This window comes from Crinia signifera, chromosome 3, assembly GCF_055691185.1.
Source record: "Crinia signifera chromosome 3, ASM5569118v1, whole genome shotgun sequence".
Classification (NCBI taxonomy): domain Eukaryota; kingdom Metazoa; phylum Chordata; class Amphibia; order Anura; family Myobatrachidae; genus Crinia; species Crinia signifera.
The window spans coordinates 101,767,454-101,785,501 of NC_139219.1; the positions used below are offsets into that span (position 1 = coordinate 101,767,454).

At 44.6% G+C, this 18,048-nt stretch overlaps 1 protein-coding gene across 1 annotated transcript in view; it reads right to left on the reverse strand.

Moving 5' to 3' along the window:
* The window catches only part of IPCEF1 (interaction protein for cytohesin exchange factors 1), a 155,559-nt gene extending 139,334 nt beyond the window's left edge, over positions 1-16,225 (reverse strand). Inside the window, exon 1 of the mRNA XM_083176302.1 lies at positions 16,192-16,225. Coding sequence (XP_083032428.1) covers positions 16,192-16,210 — 19 coding nt within the window. The 5' untranslated portion in view covers positions 16,211-16,225. The remainder of the gene's footprint in view (positions 1-16,191) is intronic.
* Between the last annotated feature and the right edge of the window lie 1,823 nt (positions 16,226-18,048).

Consider the following 18,048-nt stretch of genomic DNA (forward strand, 5'->3'; position numbering starts at 1 on the left):
GGCTAGATGGGATACCTTACAGCCAGTTTATAAGAGCAAAGAGAATCTGTACTGAAATGGAAGAATGCGAAAAACAGATAATAGATATAGGTCAGAGATTTCTTGACAAAGGATATGAAAAGGCAGTGCCAGATTAAGGTCTAAATGGGCCTGGAGCTGAAAATGATCAAGGGCCTATTATGCTCAATAATAGGGGTTGTGGCCAGCACCTAATAATGTGGGGGGCATGACCAGTGTTCTGTTTGGTTGGTCTGCTCATGAGTGTGTCTCTATTTGTGAAAATACTTTCAAATAATTATATATGCCTGGAAAAGGCAGGGGACTAGCATAGGAAAAATGCAAAGGGTTTAGTATAGGGTGGAAAATGGCAAAGAGGATGCATATGCAAGGGCCTGGCACATAAAAGAGGGAAAATAGAAGCTGCCATATATTGCCGGGTGCCCTCCAAAGGTGCACCCGCAGGACGCCGATTTCCTAAGATACTTGCGAGGTGAGGCGGCACTCCAGTCATAAAAAAAATACTGAAAGCCAAAACTTGGTAAACAACATTTCAGCACCTTTCATTTGGTCGACTAAGTTTACCACACCATATACCCCTTATACAAATCATGTAACCCCCTTATATTGTACTTGCCTCGTACACATTATGCCACATGGAATGAGTCAAAATTCAGTCACTTTGTGCAACATAGATTAAGGCAAAATTCACATTTTGCCACATGTATTGAGCAAAAATACACACTATACCAAACGTATTGAACAAACATTCACAATATGCTTCATAAACAGGGACATTGCACGCCAAAAGCGCATATTAAAAATTTACACCATAATACCCATTACATGTTAAGCCACACACCATAATGCCTATTAAAAATTATGGTACATAAGTGCTGCTTACCTACATGCTCCTTGCCTGGGGTTCCATGCTCATTGCCATGTGTGATCACATGCTCATTGCCAACGGGGAATACATGCTCATGTCAACTGGGGGACAGCCGCCGCCAGACAGAAGTGACAGCCATTGAAAGCCAGGCAGAGAGCAGGGGGCTGATTGGCTGTATTCAGAGCACTGCAGTTCCCAGCTATTTATTTATTTAATTTTTATTTACAGTTTCTTATATAGCGCATACATATTACGCAGCGCTTTACAGAGAATATTTGATCATTCACATCAGTCCCTGCCGCAGTGGATCTTACAATCTATATTCCCTACCACATGTATACACACTCACACACAGACATTTTAGGGTTAATTTTGTTGGGAGCCAATTTACCTACCAGTATATTTTTGGATTGTGGGAGGAAACCGGAGTACCCGGAGAAAACGGGGAGAATATACAAACTCTGCACAGTTAGGGCCATGGTTGGAATGGAACCCATGACCTCAGTGCTGTGAGGCAGTAATGCTATCCATTACACCATCCGTATTTGAAATAATACCCCTTTCACACCAGAAAATGCAGGGACTTATCCGGGTATATGGTCCCAGGATCATGCAGGGACATTCCCGAGCTGGCCCCTTTTACACCAGCCTAGTCCCTGCATTTTCCGATGTGAGGGGGAGAGAATACCACCCCCCTCTCCCCCCCCCCCTTTAACCAACCGGCTATGTCTTCGGAATCAACTGACCTATTTGCATGTGACCAGTATCATATTGAAGAACTTTTGAGTGGGCTTTGAATGATTTTGGTCCCGTGAAACTGGGCCATTTTGTTCCAGAGAAATCTGCCCTCAAACAACATGAGCAGCCATGAAATTACATTTCAGGAATGAAAAAATTACCCGCAATAGCTCTGAAACCAATTAACCCATATGGACCTGCCTGATATCAGATTGAAGGCCCAGCGATTTGGGTTTGACTGAGATCAACCTCGAGCTTCTGTGATGCCGAAGGGGGGAACTGGCAGCTATTGGAACCGGGTGGGGGTCGGAATTAGTGGGTCCCATGTTATCCTATGGGGAAAACGTAGTGACATGAGGCCAGGCTCATTGGAAAGCCCTGGCCCTCAGCTACAAAATGGGCCTATTTGGAGAGTGGGCCTGGAGCTATAGCTCCTTCAGGCCCACTGTTAATCCGGCCCTGTGAAAAGGATATGATCGAAAGAGCATGTACAAAAGTATCTACGATATCACGTATAGATCTTTTACAATACAAAAAGAAAGATAACCCACCCCCAACCAATGACCATACCAAATGGGCCTTCAATTGTCGGTTTCATGTTCAGCACAAGGAAGTTGAACATAATTAAAAAACATTGGAACATCTTAAAACAGGATCCCACTATAGTTAATGAATTACCCAATAAACCTGCATTCATATATAGAAGAGCTCAGCGGCGTAACTATAGCACCGCAGCCCCCGCCACCGCGGGGGGGGGCGCTGTGCATGTGGGGGCGCCGGGGGCTGCGGTGCTATAGTTAAACCCCCCCAATCCCCCGCAGACTTACCTATCGCGCTGGTCCCGGTGGCTCCGTTCTTCTGCTGAGGACCACCACAAAATGGCCGCCCCCATATAGCACACAGTTCTCTGAAACTGTCTGCTGTATGGGGGCCACCATTTTGTGGTGGTCCTCAGCAGAAGAAAGGAGCCGCCGGGACCAGCTTGATAGGTAAGTCTGTGGGGGATTGGGGGGAGGGGGTTTGCATAGGCGGCAGGGCGGCAGGGCAGGGGGGTAGGGGTGCTTGGCGGGGTGGCGGCGAGGGGGGGCATCCCCCCCCTAATGGCGGGGGGGCGCCCAAAATGTAGCTACGCCACTGGAAGAGCTCCTTCAATAAAAGATAATGTGGTTAGGAGTGCTATAGAACCCAGAATTAAAAGCAGTATAAGCAGTAAAGGCTTCTACAGGTGTGGGTCTTGTAAAATCTGTAAATGCACAAAAGAAATAACTAAGATAAATGAGTTTAATGTCAATGGTATTAAATACCCTATCAAAAGTTTTATCATGTGTAATTCTAAAAATATTCTATACGGTATAGAATGTGTGTGCGGCCTTTTATATATCGGAAAGACCGCCAGATGTATGAAAGTTAGAATGGCCGAACACATATACAAGAAACAAAAGGGACTTGACACCCATACCCTTTCATCCCATTTTAAATGAAAACATAACTGTGACCCCAATAAAAACGTTTTGGGGGTTACAATCCACTTGGAGATGTAAAGATTTAGACCAGAGACTGGCGAAAGCAGAGATGAAGTGAATTTATAAACTAAAAACCCTAGTCTCAAATGGTCTAAATGGAGAATTCGAACTGAAGTGGTTCCTCTAATAATAATTTTACTTGTAAAAAGTTTTTCCATTTGACATTTGGACTCCTTTACTTTTACTTATTTCCTTAAGATGTTCACTTTGTATTAATGTTCCTATATGTGTTTTTATTATATAAACTTTTTTGTGGTATATTAATTTTTATATTGATACATATTTTTTTTATCATATATTCCCCTTTATATCATGGACCATATCATGAACTATGAACTTATGTCCCCAATTTATGCTTCATGGAGGAACAAAGCAGGATAAAGGCTCATTTAACAAAAAATAGAGGACTTCTGGGCTTTCGGAACACAAAAGAAGCCTACTCCGGGGCCTGGCAGTGGAACGCATAAATGTCATCTCTATTGCTGAATGGAATGCTTAAGCGTCATTTCCGCTTCCGCCCTGTGGACTGAATGGAAAGCATGAATGGCGTTCCATATGAAGAAATATCTTTCCGCTATGCCCTTTTTGTATGAGCGCTTCCCAGTAGTCATTAATATGTGAATGTATTTGTAATGTATGTTTTTTTAACCTGTCTTAATGTTAAAAACACGAACTGGGATTGTATTCATACATGCACGGTCCATTTCCGGTGTACGGAGCCTGGACCGGAGGTGTCCCCATCTCTGAGTGTATAAAAGGTAGAGACTAGTTCCCATGCAGTATAGCTTACAGGATGTGACGTTCAGTGAGGGCGGAAGTTGTTAGATGCCCTCACAACGTTTCTTAATTTATGTGTAATTCATGTAGGTGTCGGTTATTTTGTTTTATTTTTGCACCATTGTACCCTCGCGGGCTCGCTACGCTCGCACGCTTCGGGCACGGTGGCTCGCTTCGCTCGCCACAGATTTATATTCCCCCTCCAGGTATACGTGGACCCAGGGCATGATGGGAAAATTACCAAAACTGCATGGGATCTAGACACTACCGTGTATAAAAGGGCTCCATGGAGATGGTGTGGTTAGCTTCTGAGGAAAGACCTTATAGGTCCGAAAACGCGCACCTCACTGGACCCCACGGAAGACACCTTGGATTCTGTTTGCTGTTTAGACCATCCATTTACTTGTCTGGAGGAGCCGGCACCTCAGGACCAAGTTTACAGCAAGTATTGTCACTGGCTGATAATCCGTCTATCCAGACTTCTATCATTACACCCATTGTGGTGTTATATGCCTAATTTTAACCTTTTAAATGTGAGTGCAAACCTATAATAAATTTGTTATACTTTATCTATACGGTGTTGCACTATTATATGTCCTCCAAGTTGTAGGAAACTATATGTATATCAGGACCTGATTAGAGGGATATATGCAGGACATCAATGTCCATACATCACTGTTATAACCGCATTTAACACGTGAGTGGGATAACAAAATGAACCATTACTATATGGTGATCCGGCAATCTGCACTACTGTATGTCTGTGTCTTTTTGAGTTTTTATTTGATTCTCTCAGAAAAAGTACTTACCATCACTTCAGGACTTTCTTCTTTTTTTGATGTAAGAGGGAGTGACCTTATATATGTGGGATCTCTTAGGGTGACACGATTTTGTTTCTTCTAAAAAAATTAACTTTTGGTGAAAAGTTTCTCTTTGTGTCATTAGAGCTGTACCCCACTAGGTGGCGCAATAGGGAGGCTCAGAAATTCTTGTATAATGTACATCATAAAAACATGTATAAATTTTCCACATAATAAATATAAATCAAACAAACTAGTGATTTGCGGATGTTCTGTGGTGACAAAAATGTTTATTCATCTCAACCTACAATTTTATTTTTTAAACACAATATAAATGACAATATAAACTCTGCTGCTGTAGAATTACGCTTTTTTTTTGCCAAAACCATATACAGTATTATATCTTTCTCCAAACCTAGATTTTTACATCTTTGTATTTATAAACATGCATTGTTAGAATAATAACATAAATAATGTGCCCATAAAATGCCATAAATGATAAAAAAAAAAATATATATATATATACTGTACGCCATTTTAAAATGAAAACAGCTGCTGGGTTGCCTCAGGCCGCAGATAACACAAATATATCATTTTTGAGGGGTCAGCAGCATTTTTTTTGGCCGCAGCCTAGTGGGTCACTCGTCGTGGTGCTGCACCTGATGGAGTTGGATCCTGTGATGGTCTGGGTGCTGGGGGTGGTGATGGTATTGGGGCTGGTAGGGGTGTTGGTAAGGTGGCTCTGTGGCTAGCATTTGTGTTTGCAAACTGCCAAAAACCATCGTGGGTGGTAGCATTAAGCTCCCAGAGCTGAGTCAGGATCTCCTTCTGTTTTCCAAGGGCACGCTCCTGCATTTGCAGACTCTGCTTCTGTGTGCCCCTTGAGCTTCAAGGACCTTAAGAAGATTGTGTACTGACTCTGTGGGGGGGGGACTGACATCCGAACCAGCTGTCCTCGTCCCGCTGGGGGTGTATCCTCTACCGCAGTTGGTTGTTCAACACCCTCCACAGGGGGCGTCACATCATCTGACAAAGACATTTGAAAAATCAATTACACATTGAGCTTTACCACTACTTTGAAAACATCTATTAATTAAACATAAAATTACCAGGTAGTTCTTCCTGAAAAGCCTCCACAGTCATATCGCTGTCCATGTGGAACACCCCTTTCACCTCCACTGGAGCAATGCAACCCTCTGCCATCATCTCCAGGTCCGACAACTCCAGATTTTGAGGGAATGTTCCCCCTCCTGTACTCTGGGTGTGTCTCCATCATGCAGCACACGTGTTCTTTCGTTTTGAGTTGAAACCGTGCCATCTGAATCAATAGTATATAGATATCATAAATATGTGATAAATGAATGGCACATTTTGCATACATAAACATCTGTAAATAGCCTAGAATGTACTTGGTAAAAAAATATACTCCATCAAATTTCTAAAAGACACTTTCTGTACCTATTTTTTAAACAAAATTCTACACTGTAAATATAGAAACAATGCAACAGTTCAGCACTTACCGACAGCAAACCGCATTGATGGACCTTAGTAATTTCTCCCCTTATGCTTTCCTAAGCAGCTGCTCTCATACTGTGTTCGTGGGTGCAGCCTCAAAGAAGTATTGGGCTCTTGGCACCAAAACCGTAAGCTCCTGATGGAGAAATGCTGGATTTCTGGTTCTACGGTTGCCTTCTTTCTTTTGTTCCCCACTGGTGCCTGGACTTTCACTTTCCTCTTGCTCTTTCTGACCAACTGGTGCTGCTGGTAACGGTGAAGGTGGGGGTGCTGCAGAGTCCTTTGACATTATCCTTCTTGCTGCAGTTTGTCAGATTTCGGATGATGGTACTGCGGGTTTGGCAGATGATGCGCACCATACTTGTAGTTTTTTTTTTTCGCATATGCTAAATTTAAATTATTTTACGCCACTGCACACATTCTTTTTCTTTCAAAATGATTTGCTGTACACATGTATTGGTTAATTAATGCATGCTTACACCCATATGTTCCTATATAAGGGCCTTCATTTCAAATGTGTCCTCTATTGGGATCTAGGCAATAAACTTTGGGCATCTAAGGTAATAATCTCAGAAATATTGCCTGTGCCATGAGCTAGCCCAGGGAGACAGAGGGAGATTAGAGAGGTTAACGTGTGGCTCAAGGATTGGTGCAGGAGGGAGGGTTTTGAGTTCCTAGATAACTGTGTGGATTTCTCTGTCCTTTTTCCTCATGGATTGCACCATGAGGCGGGCAGTGGTGCTTGGGGGTAGAATGTTGGGAAAGCTGGAGGAGATTTTAAACTAGGCGGTGGGGGGGGATGGAATAGTTAGAAACATACACCAATAAATGAGTGAAATAGAGCAAAGACAACTACATTGTGGAGGAAGCAAGGGAAAGGGAGGAAGAGGGATGCAAGATATATGACAGGAGTATGAGAATTACACAACCAAATACAAGTATAGTCTGTAATACTGATTTATTATCTGAGGGACCTTCTGCAACAGTAACAGGTAACACGACGAGGGTGAAGGAAAAACGTGATCTGAAATGCCTTTATCTGAATGCTAGGAGATTAAGTAGTAAAATGGGGGAACTAAAGGCCCTAGTTTCGGAGGAAGATAGGTATTACCGAAACTTGGTGGGACAAATCACTTGAGTGGGAGGCTAACATAGAGGGTTATAGTCTGTTTAGAAAAAATAGATTAGGTAGAAGGGGAGGGGATGGGGGGGGGGGGTATGTTTATATGTTAAACTGTCCTTAAAACCATACATAAGGGAAGACATATACGAGAGCACAATGGAGTCAGTAGAATCGGTATGGGTACAAATCACAGGTAACAATAAAGGTGCTAATAAACTTATAGTAAGAACATGTTATAAACCACCCAACTTAAATACAGAGGAGGAAAAAAAAGTCCTCTTGATACAGGTGGGAAAAGCGGCCAGCTTATGGGACATTATTATTATGGGCGACTTTAACTACCCAGAAATAAAATGGAAAGATAGGTGAAGTAGTACCTCTAAGGGAAATGTATTAATGGATGCCCTGAATGACCACTATTTGTATCAATTTATTAGGGATGTGCACCAACCACTTTTAGTGTTTCAGGAAACGTGTTTTGTATCTGTATCTCCGGCAGTGTTTTCGAACTGGATCTCCTTCTTTTTTTTTTTAACCATTTAACCATTTTTTTAACCATACAAATCGATGAAATCATAGAATTTTTTTTTTGCTCCTATGCTATTATTAACCTCAATTTCCACTCATGTCCAGTCTATCCTGAATACTACAAACCTCACAATGGGCCTTATTCTGATGGGTGCGGCCGGATCCGAATATGCGGCCAGGACCGTGCCTGTGAAACCCCGCCTTCCGTACGGATCGCCAACTCCGTCCGTACGAAGCTGGCCGAACGGACCGCACGTGTATTTTTCATGTAATACGCCTCCTCCATCTCAGGGAACCTCCCCCATCATTCGATGGTCGCAGACCATCGAATGCAGGACCGAGTGGTCCACCAGCTCCCGCAACCTCAGACCACACGGACATTTTTCCGTGCAAAAGCAGGGATCTGGGCGGGCAGCTGACATCCGGCGATGTCATATGTCCACCCCCTACACGTGCGTCACGGCCGCATTACCATACGTACGCCCAGCGTTTGCATGGGAACACCCATGAAACGCGGGGCGTATGCATTTGGTAATGAGCCCAAATAGCCCTTCACGCCCCTCTCCACCCCCTGTTCGGAGTGTTCACATTTCATGCGGGATTTGGCCGTACGCCCCGCCCGCACATGCGCAGAGACGCCTCTGCACATGCGCAGACACAAAACATCGGCGGCACGTACGCACGCGGATATTACCGCACCAACCAGAATAAGGGCATATGTTGTTTTTAGGCCAAAAGGTACCACGAGGTAGCTGGATGACTATGCTAAGCGACACAAGTGGGCGGCACAAACACTTGGCCCATCTAAAAGTGGCACTGCAGTGGCAGACAGGATGGCAGCTTGGAAAACTCTTATGTTGTGTAAATAGGACATGCACACTTTAACAAACCAATCATTTCAGAGACAGTGTCTGCCACATGACTGTGGCTGAAATGATTGCTTTGTTTGGGCTCCCACAAAAAAAAGAAGCAATTTATCTCTCCCTGTACAAACCGGCTCTACAGTGGCAAGATGATATATTCCTCATCCTCTGATTTCTCACCCCCTTCAATCTGTACTTCCTCATCCTCACAGAATATCAATTCATCCCCACTGGACTGCACAATCATAGGTCCCTCTGTAGTCTCTGGAGGCAATTGCTGGTCTTCATTGAACAATTTATCATTTGTTTTGATGAACATCATATTCTCCATATTTTGCGTAAGCAACCTCTACGCCACTCGCTGACCAGGTTCCCAGCTGCACTAAAAACTCTTTCGGGTTACACACTGGAGGGGGTACAACTCAGGTAAATTAGAGCCAGTTTGTACAGTGGGCCTCCAAACTGCATTTTATTCCTGCCTTACAGGTACACACATGTCTACTTGGATGCTGTCACCAAAGTAATCCTTCACAATTTTTTCAATGGTGACAGCATCATATGCAGGGACAGTAGACATGTCAGCAATCATTGGCAGGTCCTTTGTCCGGACCAGATGTTCAAACTAACTCCTACCTGCCCTGCATCATCACCAGCAGGTCGGGTAGGAAATTTGAGCTGTTTCTTCGCAGGCACTCTAGACTTGTGCCCACCTGAAACAGAGACACGACATATGCTTTAAATTGAGAATCGAGCACGGTGGCCAGAATGTATTCCTCTGTCTTTAATAGACTGATCACCCTCGTATCCTGGCAAAGTGTATGAAGGGTTTCATCTACAAGAGCTACACGTTTTGCAGAATCACAATGATTTAGCTCCTCCTTCACTTTCTCCAGCTGCTTCTGCAACAGCCTCAAGACTCAAGCTGGCAGTGTCGGAACTGACTTCATGTGTGGCTCATTCAAATGGATGAAGAACCTTGCACAAAATGTAACTCAGTCTCCACTGCGCTTGGGTAAGGTGCATCCCCGCTTCTTTGCCTAAGTCATGTATGCATGAATAGCCTTTTGCTACTCCTCCATCCTCTGCAGCATATAGAGGGTGGAGTTTCAGCGCATCAGACCTCTTGTTTGAGGTAATGGCAGGGCAGGTTCAGGAGTTTTATGGTGGCAGGGCAGGTTCAGGTGTATGATACCATAAATTCCCAAGAGAGTCTAAGCCACTGCGAGATGATTTCCCTTCATTTCTCTAAGAGGGTGTCAGTGTTGTGCCTCTTACTGAAACCGGTGACAAACAGTGTAGCCTGCCTTGGAAGGAGCTGGTGTTTCGGAGATGCTGCTGCAGAAGGCAATGCATCTACCCAGTGGGCTGTCACAGTCATATAGTCCTTAGTTTGCCCTGAACCACTTGTCGACATGTCCGTGGTTAAATGGACAGTGGGTACAACCGCATTTTTCAGGGCACTGAAGACACTTTTTTGGACTTACTTGGACATCTCTGTACATCTTGGGTATCGCCTGCCTAGTGAAGTGGAATCTAGACAGGATTTGGTACTGGGAACACAATACCTCCATCAATCGTCTAAATTGCCCTCCACTGATGGTGGACACTGGACACACGTCTAACACCAACATAGCTGTCAAGGCTACAGTTATCCGCTTTGCCATAGGATGACCACTGTTGCACTTTGTCCTCATTGCAAACAACTGTTGGGTGGTCAATTGCTTAGTGAAAGACGTAGCGGTGTTCTGACTTCTCTGTGATGATGAACGACTCCCAGCAAGCGGCAGCAGTAGGTGTAGTGCTGCAGGATCCTCCAGAGGAATTCCATATAGAAGAGAAGGTACTTGTGTAGTTTCACGGTGGCACTGGGATTGCATCGCATGGGATCGCATGCGAGTTGCGTGTGCGATGGTACTTGTGTAGTTCCACGGAGCCACTGCCAGCGGATCACATCGTGCATACTATTTGATCCCATGTGATTTAGCAAACCCTGACTATTACTTAGCACACCCACACTATCCACATCACCCCGAAGCATGGTGAGCGGCCGCGGTATGTGTCCTCCTGACCTGTTCATACCCCCACTATCCATGCTGGCGTGGAGTCTATTTTATAAAGTGTGGTGAGCGCAGTGAGCCACCGAGCCCGAAGCGTGGCAATTGCAGCACGCCCCGCGAGGAGATGAAAAACGAGCCCAAAGTGTGGTGAGCACAGCGAGCCCCATGAGGGGACGTGGATTACTTGACGTGTATTTCGCGTCCCCTCGCCACGCTTCGGGCTCGGTAGCTCACTGCGCTCACCACACTTTATAAAATCAACTCCACGCTGACGTTGATAATGGGGGTATGAACAGGTCAGGAGGATGCGTACCGCGTCCCCTCGCCATGCTTCGGGGTTATGTGGATAGTGGAGGTGTGCTGAACCTGGATAGTAGGGGTGTGCTAAATCGCATTGCATTGCATCGCACACGATCAAATCACACGCAATTTGCTTGTGATGCGATCCGCGGGCAGTGGCACCGTGAAACTACATCGCAGTGCGATACGATCACATGCGATCGCAGTGCCGCCGTGAAACTACACAAGTTCCAAAGAGAAGTCAGTCATGCCGGCGACATGGCCTGCAGGACTACCTCCGATCCAGATCGAGGAGAAAATTGACGAGGAGTGACTTGCTGGTGTGGTTTTTAGGCGCTTGGATACAACAGGATAAAGGGATTTAGGTTCCCTGGACTGCTTTCTGAACTAAACAATGACTTACTGTATGAACGAACTTCAGGTGACACATAAGCGAGGATGTCCATAGGTGGCCAACGGCCTTACCCTGCTTATTGTAGCATTACATAAGCTATATATGGCGAGACAATTGTTGTCCGGATCTAGATAAAAATAATTCCTGACGAAAGAGGTGGATTTTTTTCGTCTTCTGCCCAGGCATTGTGATGGCCTTTTGCATCCCACGGACAACAACTGTCTCACACGGTGCCTCATTTAAGCACATTGTGGATGTTGAATCCAGGTGCAAAAATATAATTTGGGCCCCCATCTCCACCCCAACCCAAGTTCACAATATGCAACACAGCAGTGGGTGACAGGGAGAGTCAGACTGTGACAGGGAGACACAGAGCGTGAAAGAGAGAGAGATTGGAGGCAGAGTATAACAGGGAAAAACGGTGGATGACAGGAAGAGGGTGACAGGGCAGCAGTGGGCCCTTTAGTCCTCAGGGGCTCAGGTGCCCTGTACCTGCTGCACCAATGCTAGAATGAGGGTTGGAATGTAGTCTGTCTAAACACAATGTTTTTCAATACTTTACTTTTCAATAAGCCACCAAAATAAGTGCCCTTCTGCTCTAAATTTTAATAAAAATATAAATGAGCACAAAAACATTTGTTTTTGCGGTTACCCACATATAGCAAAATGTGGGTCAAGAAAGTGTACAATACAAGTCATGAAGTGTTTGAGCCACTTCAATGTAAACAACGCTCACTAATGTAGCTAGCCACATCTAAATGTTTATTAAATTACATTTAACCTTCCTTTAGTTATGCAATTTTAGTTTTTCACAATTGAAATTTGTTTGAAACTATTACTGTGTTCACTAAGCTACTTACTGTGAATAATTCTCATCATGACCACTAGAGTACGCCAAAGACTATATTAAAAAGTTTAAAAAACACAAATTCCATTTAATTCAATATCTCTTCTGTATATACTAGGGGCCATTTTATCCTGGCATTAGCAGTATAACCCCTGAAAACATCCACATCCTCTTGGTGCTAAGGACCTACAATAGATATCTGCCAGGATCCCCTAACTGACAGCAGAAACAATACCCATAGGATTCTTTAAGGATTGCTAGGAAGTATGATTTACTAAGCTTCAGAAAGCTTTACTTTTCAGACTTTGTCCCCAGCAAAATGGCATTAGCCTATATAGCCTATGGGCTGTACACTCGGCAGAAAATACCTGAAGACGATTCCATAGGAACATTCTGCTGCAGCTCCTACCTTGCAGCAGGGGGGCTGCCACTGCCACTACCTGTGGATTACTGGGGCAAGGCCACAATTAGGGGGGTAGGGGGTCATGCGGCCTGGGTGCTGGATTAGGGGGCACTCTTGGTCGCCAGCTGCCCAACTCAACTTGCCTGCTGCCTTCCCCCTCCTGTCATGCTGTGGGGATGACATCATGAAGCCGTCGCTGCCCACACGTGCATGGGACATGGGAGAGGAGAAGAGCGGGCAGATAAGGTCTAGGCGGGACTCAAGGAGCAGAGGTTGACTCGGAGAGGCGGGAGCCGCAGGACATACAGGGAGGCCACCCACGCTAGCTGTGCGCACTGGACTCACTCTAAGGCAGGGGTTCCCAATCTTTTTTTAATCACGGCACCCTAGAGTATAAGAATTTTTTTCGCGGCACCCCTTGGCCAAATTTATTTTAATTAGATTGGATTTATATGCTATTCTTAGGGTCAGTTATGTGGAAAAGGGCAGGAATTGCTTCTGTTTGTACACATTTTATGATTGGCAGCCACCAGCACTGGTTTTGCTTATAAATAATTAACCATTAATAATTTTAGTTGGTCCTGGCCTACCAACCCAGGGCACCCCTGCATGTGTCCCGAGGCACCCCAGGGAGCCACGGCGCACAGTTTGGGAACCACTGCTCTAAGGGAAAGGTGCGTTGTTAGTAACAACAAGCCACTGCGTGCATGCAGCACAAAGGAGACAAGGGGCTGGCGGCTGGCCCTGTACTGTGTAGTACATCGCATATTATATATGAGACCAATGCCATTATTTGTTGGCTATAGTAGACTATATGGGAATTATAGTTATCCTTGCAGCTCTACGAGTCCCAGCATGACCAGTCAGTAATCATGTCATGCTGGGACTTGTAGTGCAAGAATAACTTTAGTTACTATCTACTATATATATATATATATATATATATATATATATATATATATATATATATATAATATATATTTATAGTCTGGAGACTCTGCAGTTTTCCAATAACAACAAGCTTAATTATGACAAGTCCCGTTCCCGTTAAGCCCTGCCCCCTTTTCGGTAAATGCCGCTATAAACAGCTCTTAGGGGAGGGGGTGGTACTAAATGACGCGATTTGCTCCCCAAAGAGCCATGAATGCCGGTATTTCACTGGCAGGGGAAGGGGGTGCTTGGGGGGCTGTGGGGAGCTCTGCTAATTGCAGGAGTCTTGCCCACCCTTTCAGGGGAGCTGGGAGGGAGACACGATTTTCGGGACCCTCCCGGCCATTCCAAGAGTGTAGGTAAGTATGTTTATAGTACATAGTTTTTACAGTTATCCTTGACATGATCACTGATTGGTTATGCTTGTAGTGCTGCAAGGTAGTGCTCTAATTACTATCTGAAGTCTATAGTTATTGTGGTGAAGTTTATTTCTTTCTTTTGGGAGGGGGGGCACTGTCTTGACCTTCGCAACAGGAATCTTATTTTCTTCATTGACTGAGGTGGCGGATTTTAGTGGGAGCTACAACCATGGAACTCATAGGTAAAATCCATGGTCAACAAACCACCCATGTGCAGTAACATCGCACATGATCCCAATAGTGAAGCTATAACTATTGGCATCGCTTAAATGCTAGCTGTTTTTATCAACTTTTGCTTTTTTCTCTATTGACACTGCAGAGTCAACTTGACAACTTCCAGCCATAAAATGACTGATATACAGTACATACATAGATGTATAAATCAGTAATGATTAAAAATGCATAAGCACAGTTTGCCATTGCTGCAGCTTACCTATATTTTATACTTTACTACCATTTTTACTGCTTTCACGTCACAAAACCTGCTTAGACCTTGTATTTAAAATGTTTCTTAAAATGGGTCAGAGCAAGTTAAACCCCTTTCACATCGCATGTTGTAAAAACTGTTTTTGGACTTTTCATATTGAACCCGTTTCACTCATAGAAAACAGTTGTGGTTCTGGGCAGTGACATCATGCAGGGATCCAGCCTATGAACCTCTATGGCTTCAGTGGCATAAGTTCTGCTGGCCAGAAGCAAGACATAGATTGATGCACCCAATGTAATGAGCGGGACATGCTCATTACATATGCAGCAGGCAGGGACCCGCTCATTAAATATGCACTGCGCTGGGTCTTGCTCATTAGACATGCACGGTGCGGGACCCGCTCATTACATATGCAGGGGGCGGGTCCTGCTCATTAAATATGCACTGCGCTGGGTCCCGCTCATTAGATATGCACAGAGAGGGACCAGCTCAGTGCTCATGCTGCCTCAATACTAAATACCTACATACCATGTAGGATCCTTCTTTTAAACCATTTTGAAATACCGGTTTTCTTGAACTAGTAAATTCAATCTGCAGCTATAACCGTTTCAAAACATTTTAAAAACGGAAAAATACTGTGTTATAGCTGTGGAGTGAAAGGGGTATTAGCAACTCCTGTTTTATCATTAATATCAGGGTTGCCGACCCTCCCGGAATTTCCGTGAGTCTCCCGAAAATCGGGTCCCCCTCCCGGCCCCCCGGAAGGGTGGGCAACCCTCCCGGATTCAGGGGAGACCCCGCTGTCCCCCAGATCGCGGCATTAAAATGACGCAATCCTCGGGTCTCAGAGGAGGGGGCGGAGCTAAAACGGCACAATCGCGTCATTTTAGCCCCGCCCCCTCCACGGAGATCCGTGAATTCGCTGGTTTAACATCATGTGGTGGGGCTTAGTGATGTCACTCTTAAGCCTCGCCCCCTGAGCGGCTGCTGAAACTCTCCTCTCCGGGCTTCTCCCGGAGAGGAGAATAATAAAGTCGGCAACCCTGATTAATATGAATACTGTCATTTCACCTAGACACTCAGCCCATCAGATAAAATATAGAAGTAATAAAAGACTGTTAAGTTTACAAAATTATAAAGTACAATCAGAGGAATAACAAGATATTTGTAGGCTGCATAGCAAAAGTTGTAAGAGCCCCTATGTTCCGACCAACGGCGATAAGTGTATGTTACACATATAACATTCACAGGGAAGGTGGGCCCTTGTCAGCTCTGGGCCCTATAGCAACTGCACTTTCTGCACCTATAGTAATTATGCACTTGAATAAAATCTACAAGAGCTTTTCTAAATCTTTTAGATCTTTAAATATCACTACTGCTTTAATGCAGCGTCCTATAACAGAAATGGCATTTCCTGTGCCAGTCATAAGATACCAATATAGATAAAGGCTGAGCAGAAAAACTTTGGTTCTAACAGAAAGGGGAAGACAAATGATAATGTTTACTGAAAATAACTTCCCCTTTGCATTGAATCAAATACATTATATAAATGAAACAGATTAAGATTTGTAATGACTACGTGTTCAGCAATTATATGTATTTGTATGTAATATTGTCTGTTGTATATCCAGACAAGACATAGGAAAGAAGCAGGGTCTTACCTGGTCTCCTTAGTAGCATGCAGTATGTACAGTATGTATGTAAAGACTCAGGAGTCACAGTGATAAAAAGAAGAAGTGTTAATGTTACTAAATGTTATTACTTTGTGAGCCAAACTGCAGCACGTGACAATCAGATTTGGAAGTAACACAAGGAGGACGGCGCTGGCCTGCTGGGATATTTCATTGCCAAATAGGATTATTAAGCCCATTTTTGTAAATCATAACCACCTATTTAAGGGATGATAGTCAATGGTTAAAAAAGTTTCCCTGTTTAGTAAAGGTGTTTGTGATTGTATTGGTGACACCCAGCGGCGTAACTAGTTTTTCTGCGCCCCCCTGCCGACAATGCAGGAGGCGCCCCCCCCCCCCCCCCCGGGTAAAAAAACACAGAGCTGAGGGGAGCCGGGGTACGGTGGGGGGGAGGGGTTGTGTGTGTGTTTGTGTTTGTGTGTGTTTGTGTGTGTGACGTGTTTGTGTGTGTGTGTTACCTCTGGCCGAATCCGTCTGTGCCGGGTCCCGGCTCTCCCGTTTACTGCTGCTAATGAAAAAGTGACACTTGGAAAATGGCTGCCCCCATACTGCAGACGAAAAACTGTCTGCGGTATGGGGGCAGCCATTTTCCAAGTGTCACCTTTTTGTATTAGAAGCGCTGCGGCTGCAGCAGTAGTCGGGACTCGGGAGAGCTGGGACCCGGTGCAAATAAAACCACCGGCGGCAGAAGGAACCAGTGAGTAACAATAGTCCCGCAGCCCCCCCGGCGCCCACATACCCTCAGCGCCTCCCCGCCACCGCGGGGGCTGCGGGACGATAGTTATGTCACTGGTGACACCTTAACATACACAACCTTGGAGGTTACAGAGGGTGCAGACTATAAAAAAATGTGGATCTACAATAATTCATGTTTGTACGCACATGCAATTGCAATTTTCTTGGCAAAGAAAAAGAACAGACGGCCACCAGAACCATCGTAAGTTCAATCACAATTGTGTACACTTTTGCAGCCTATACTCATGAACACGGAACATCAGTGTTAACAGAAGCCCTATGGATATGCAGACTGAACACAGCAGTAGCAACGCAGTAGCCATATATTTGTTTGTACGAGCTCGCAGGTGACGGCAGATATGTGCCCCGAAAATAGCCTTGACATGTCTGCATTTTGCCAACCACTCCCATAACCTCCCAGCTGATACCTCCAAACGCTCACTTCCTGTCAATCAATTTTTATTGTAATCCTCATTGCAAAAGAGATCGCAGTGGCACCTTCGCCTTGCAATCGTGGCACATGCGCAGTCTGCCAATACTACTTCTGTTGTGTGAAAATCAGCCATTATGTATATACACAAATAAGAATGTGTTATGTGAAAGGTCTGCTGCAGTTTTGCATCCATGGAAACACATTAGATAATTATCAATATATGTTATTTTGGATCTTCTGTCCTGTAACTGTGGCGGTGGTAACTTCTGTGAAGGTGGTGACACTGAGAGATAGAAATATGATGTATTCTGTATTGGAAATGTTAGCAAGCATTGGAAGATCCCTGTGAAAATAGCAAAGATACAACTGTCTACAACGTTCAGTGAAGAAGGTCAGAGGTCAGGGAAAAAGGGGCAGATTTGGGTATAGCAGAAACATGGTACTGGAGTGAGAGCCCCAAGAGAAGTAGAGTAAGAAAAGGAGAGACCTACAAACAGATCCTTGTGGGACTTCACTGATAGTGGGAGTGGTAGGGAGTATATGCCAAATGTAAAAAGTCATTAGTGTGAATGGTATGCATAAGAAAAGGACATCAACAGTGTGAAAAGCAGCAGAGATGTGCAGTAGGGTGAAATGACCCATGGTTACATTATTGGTTG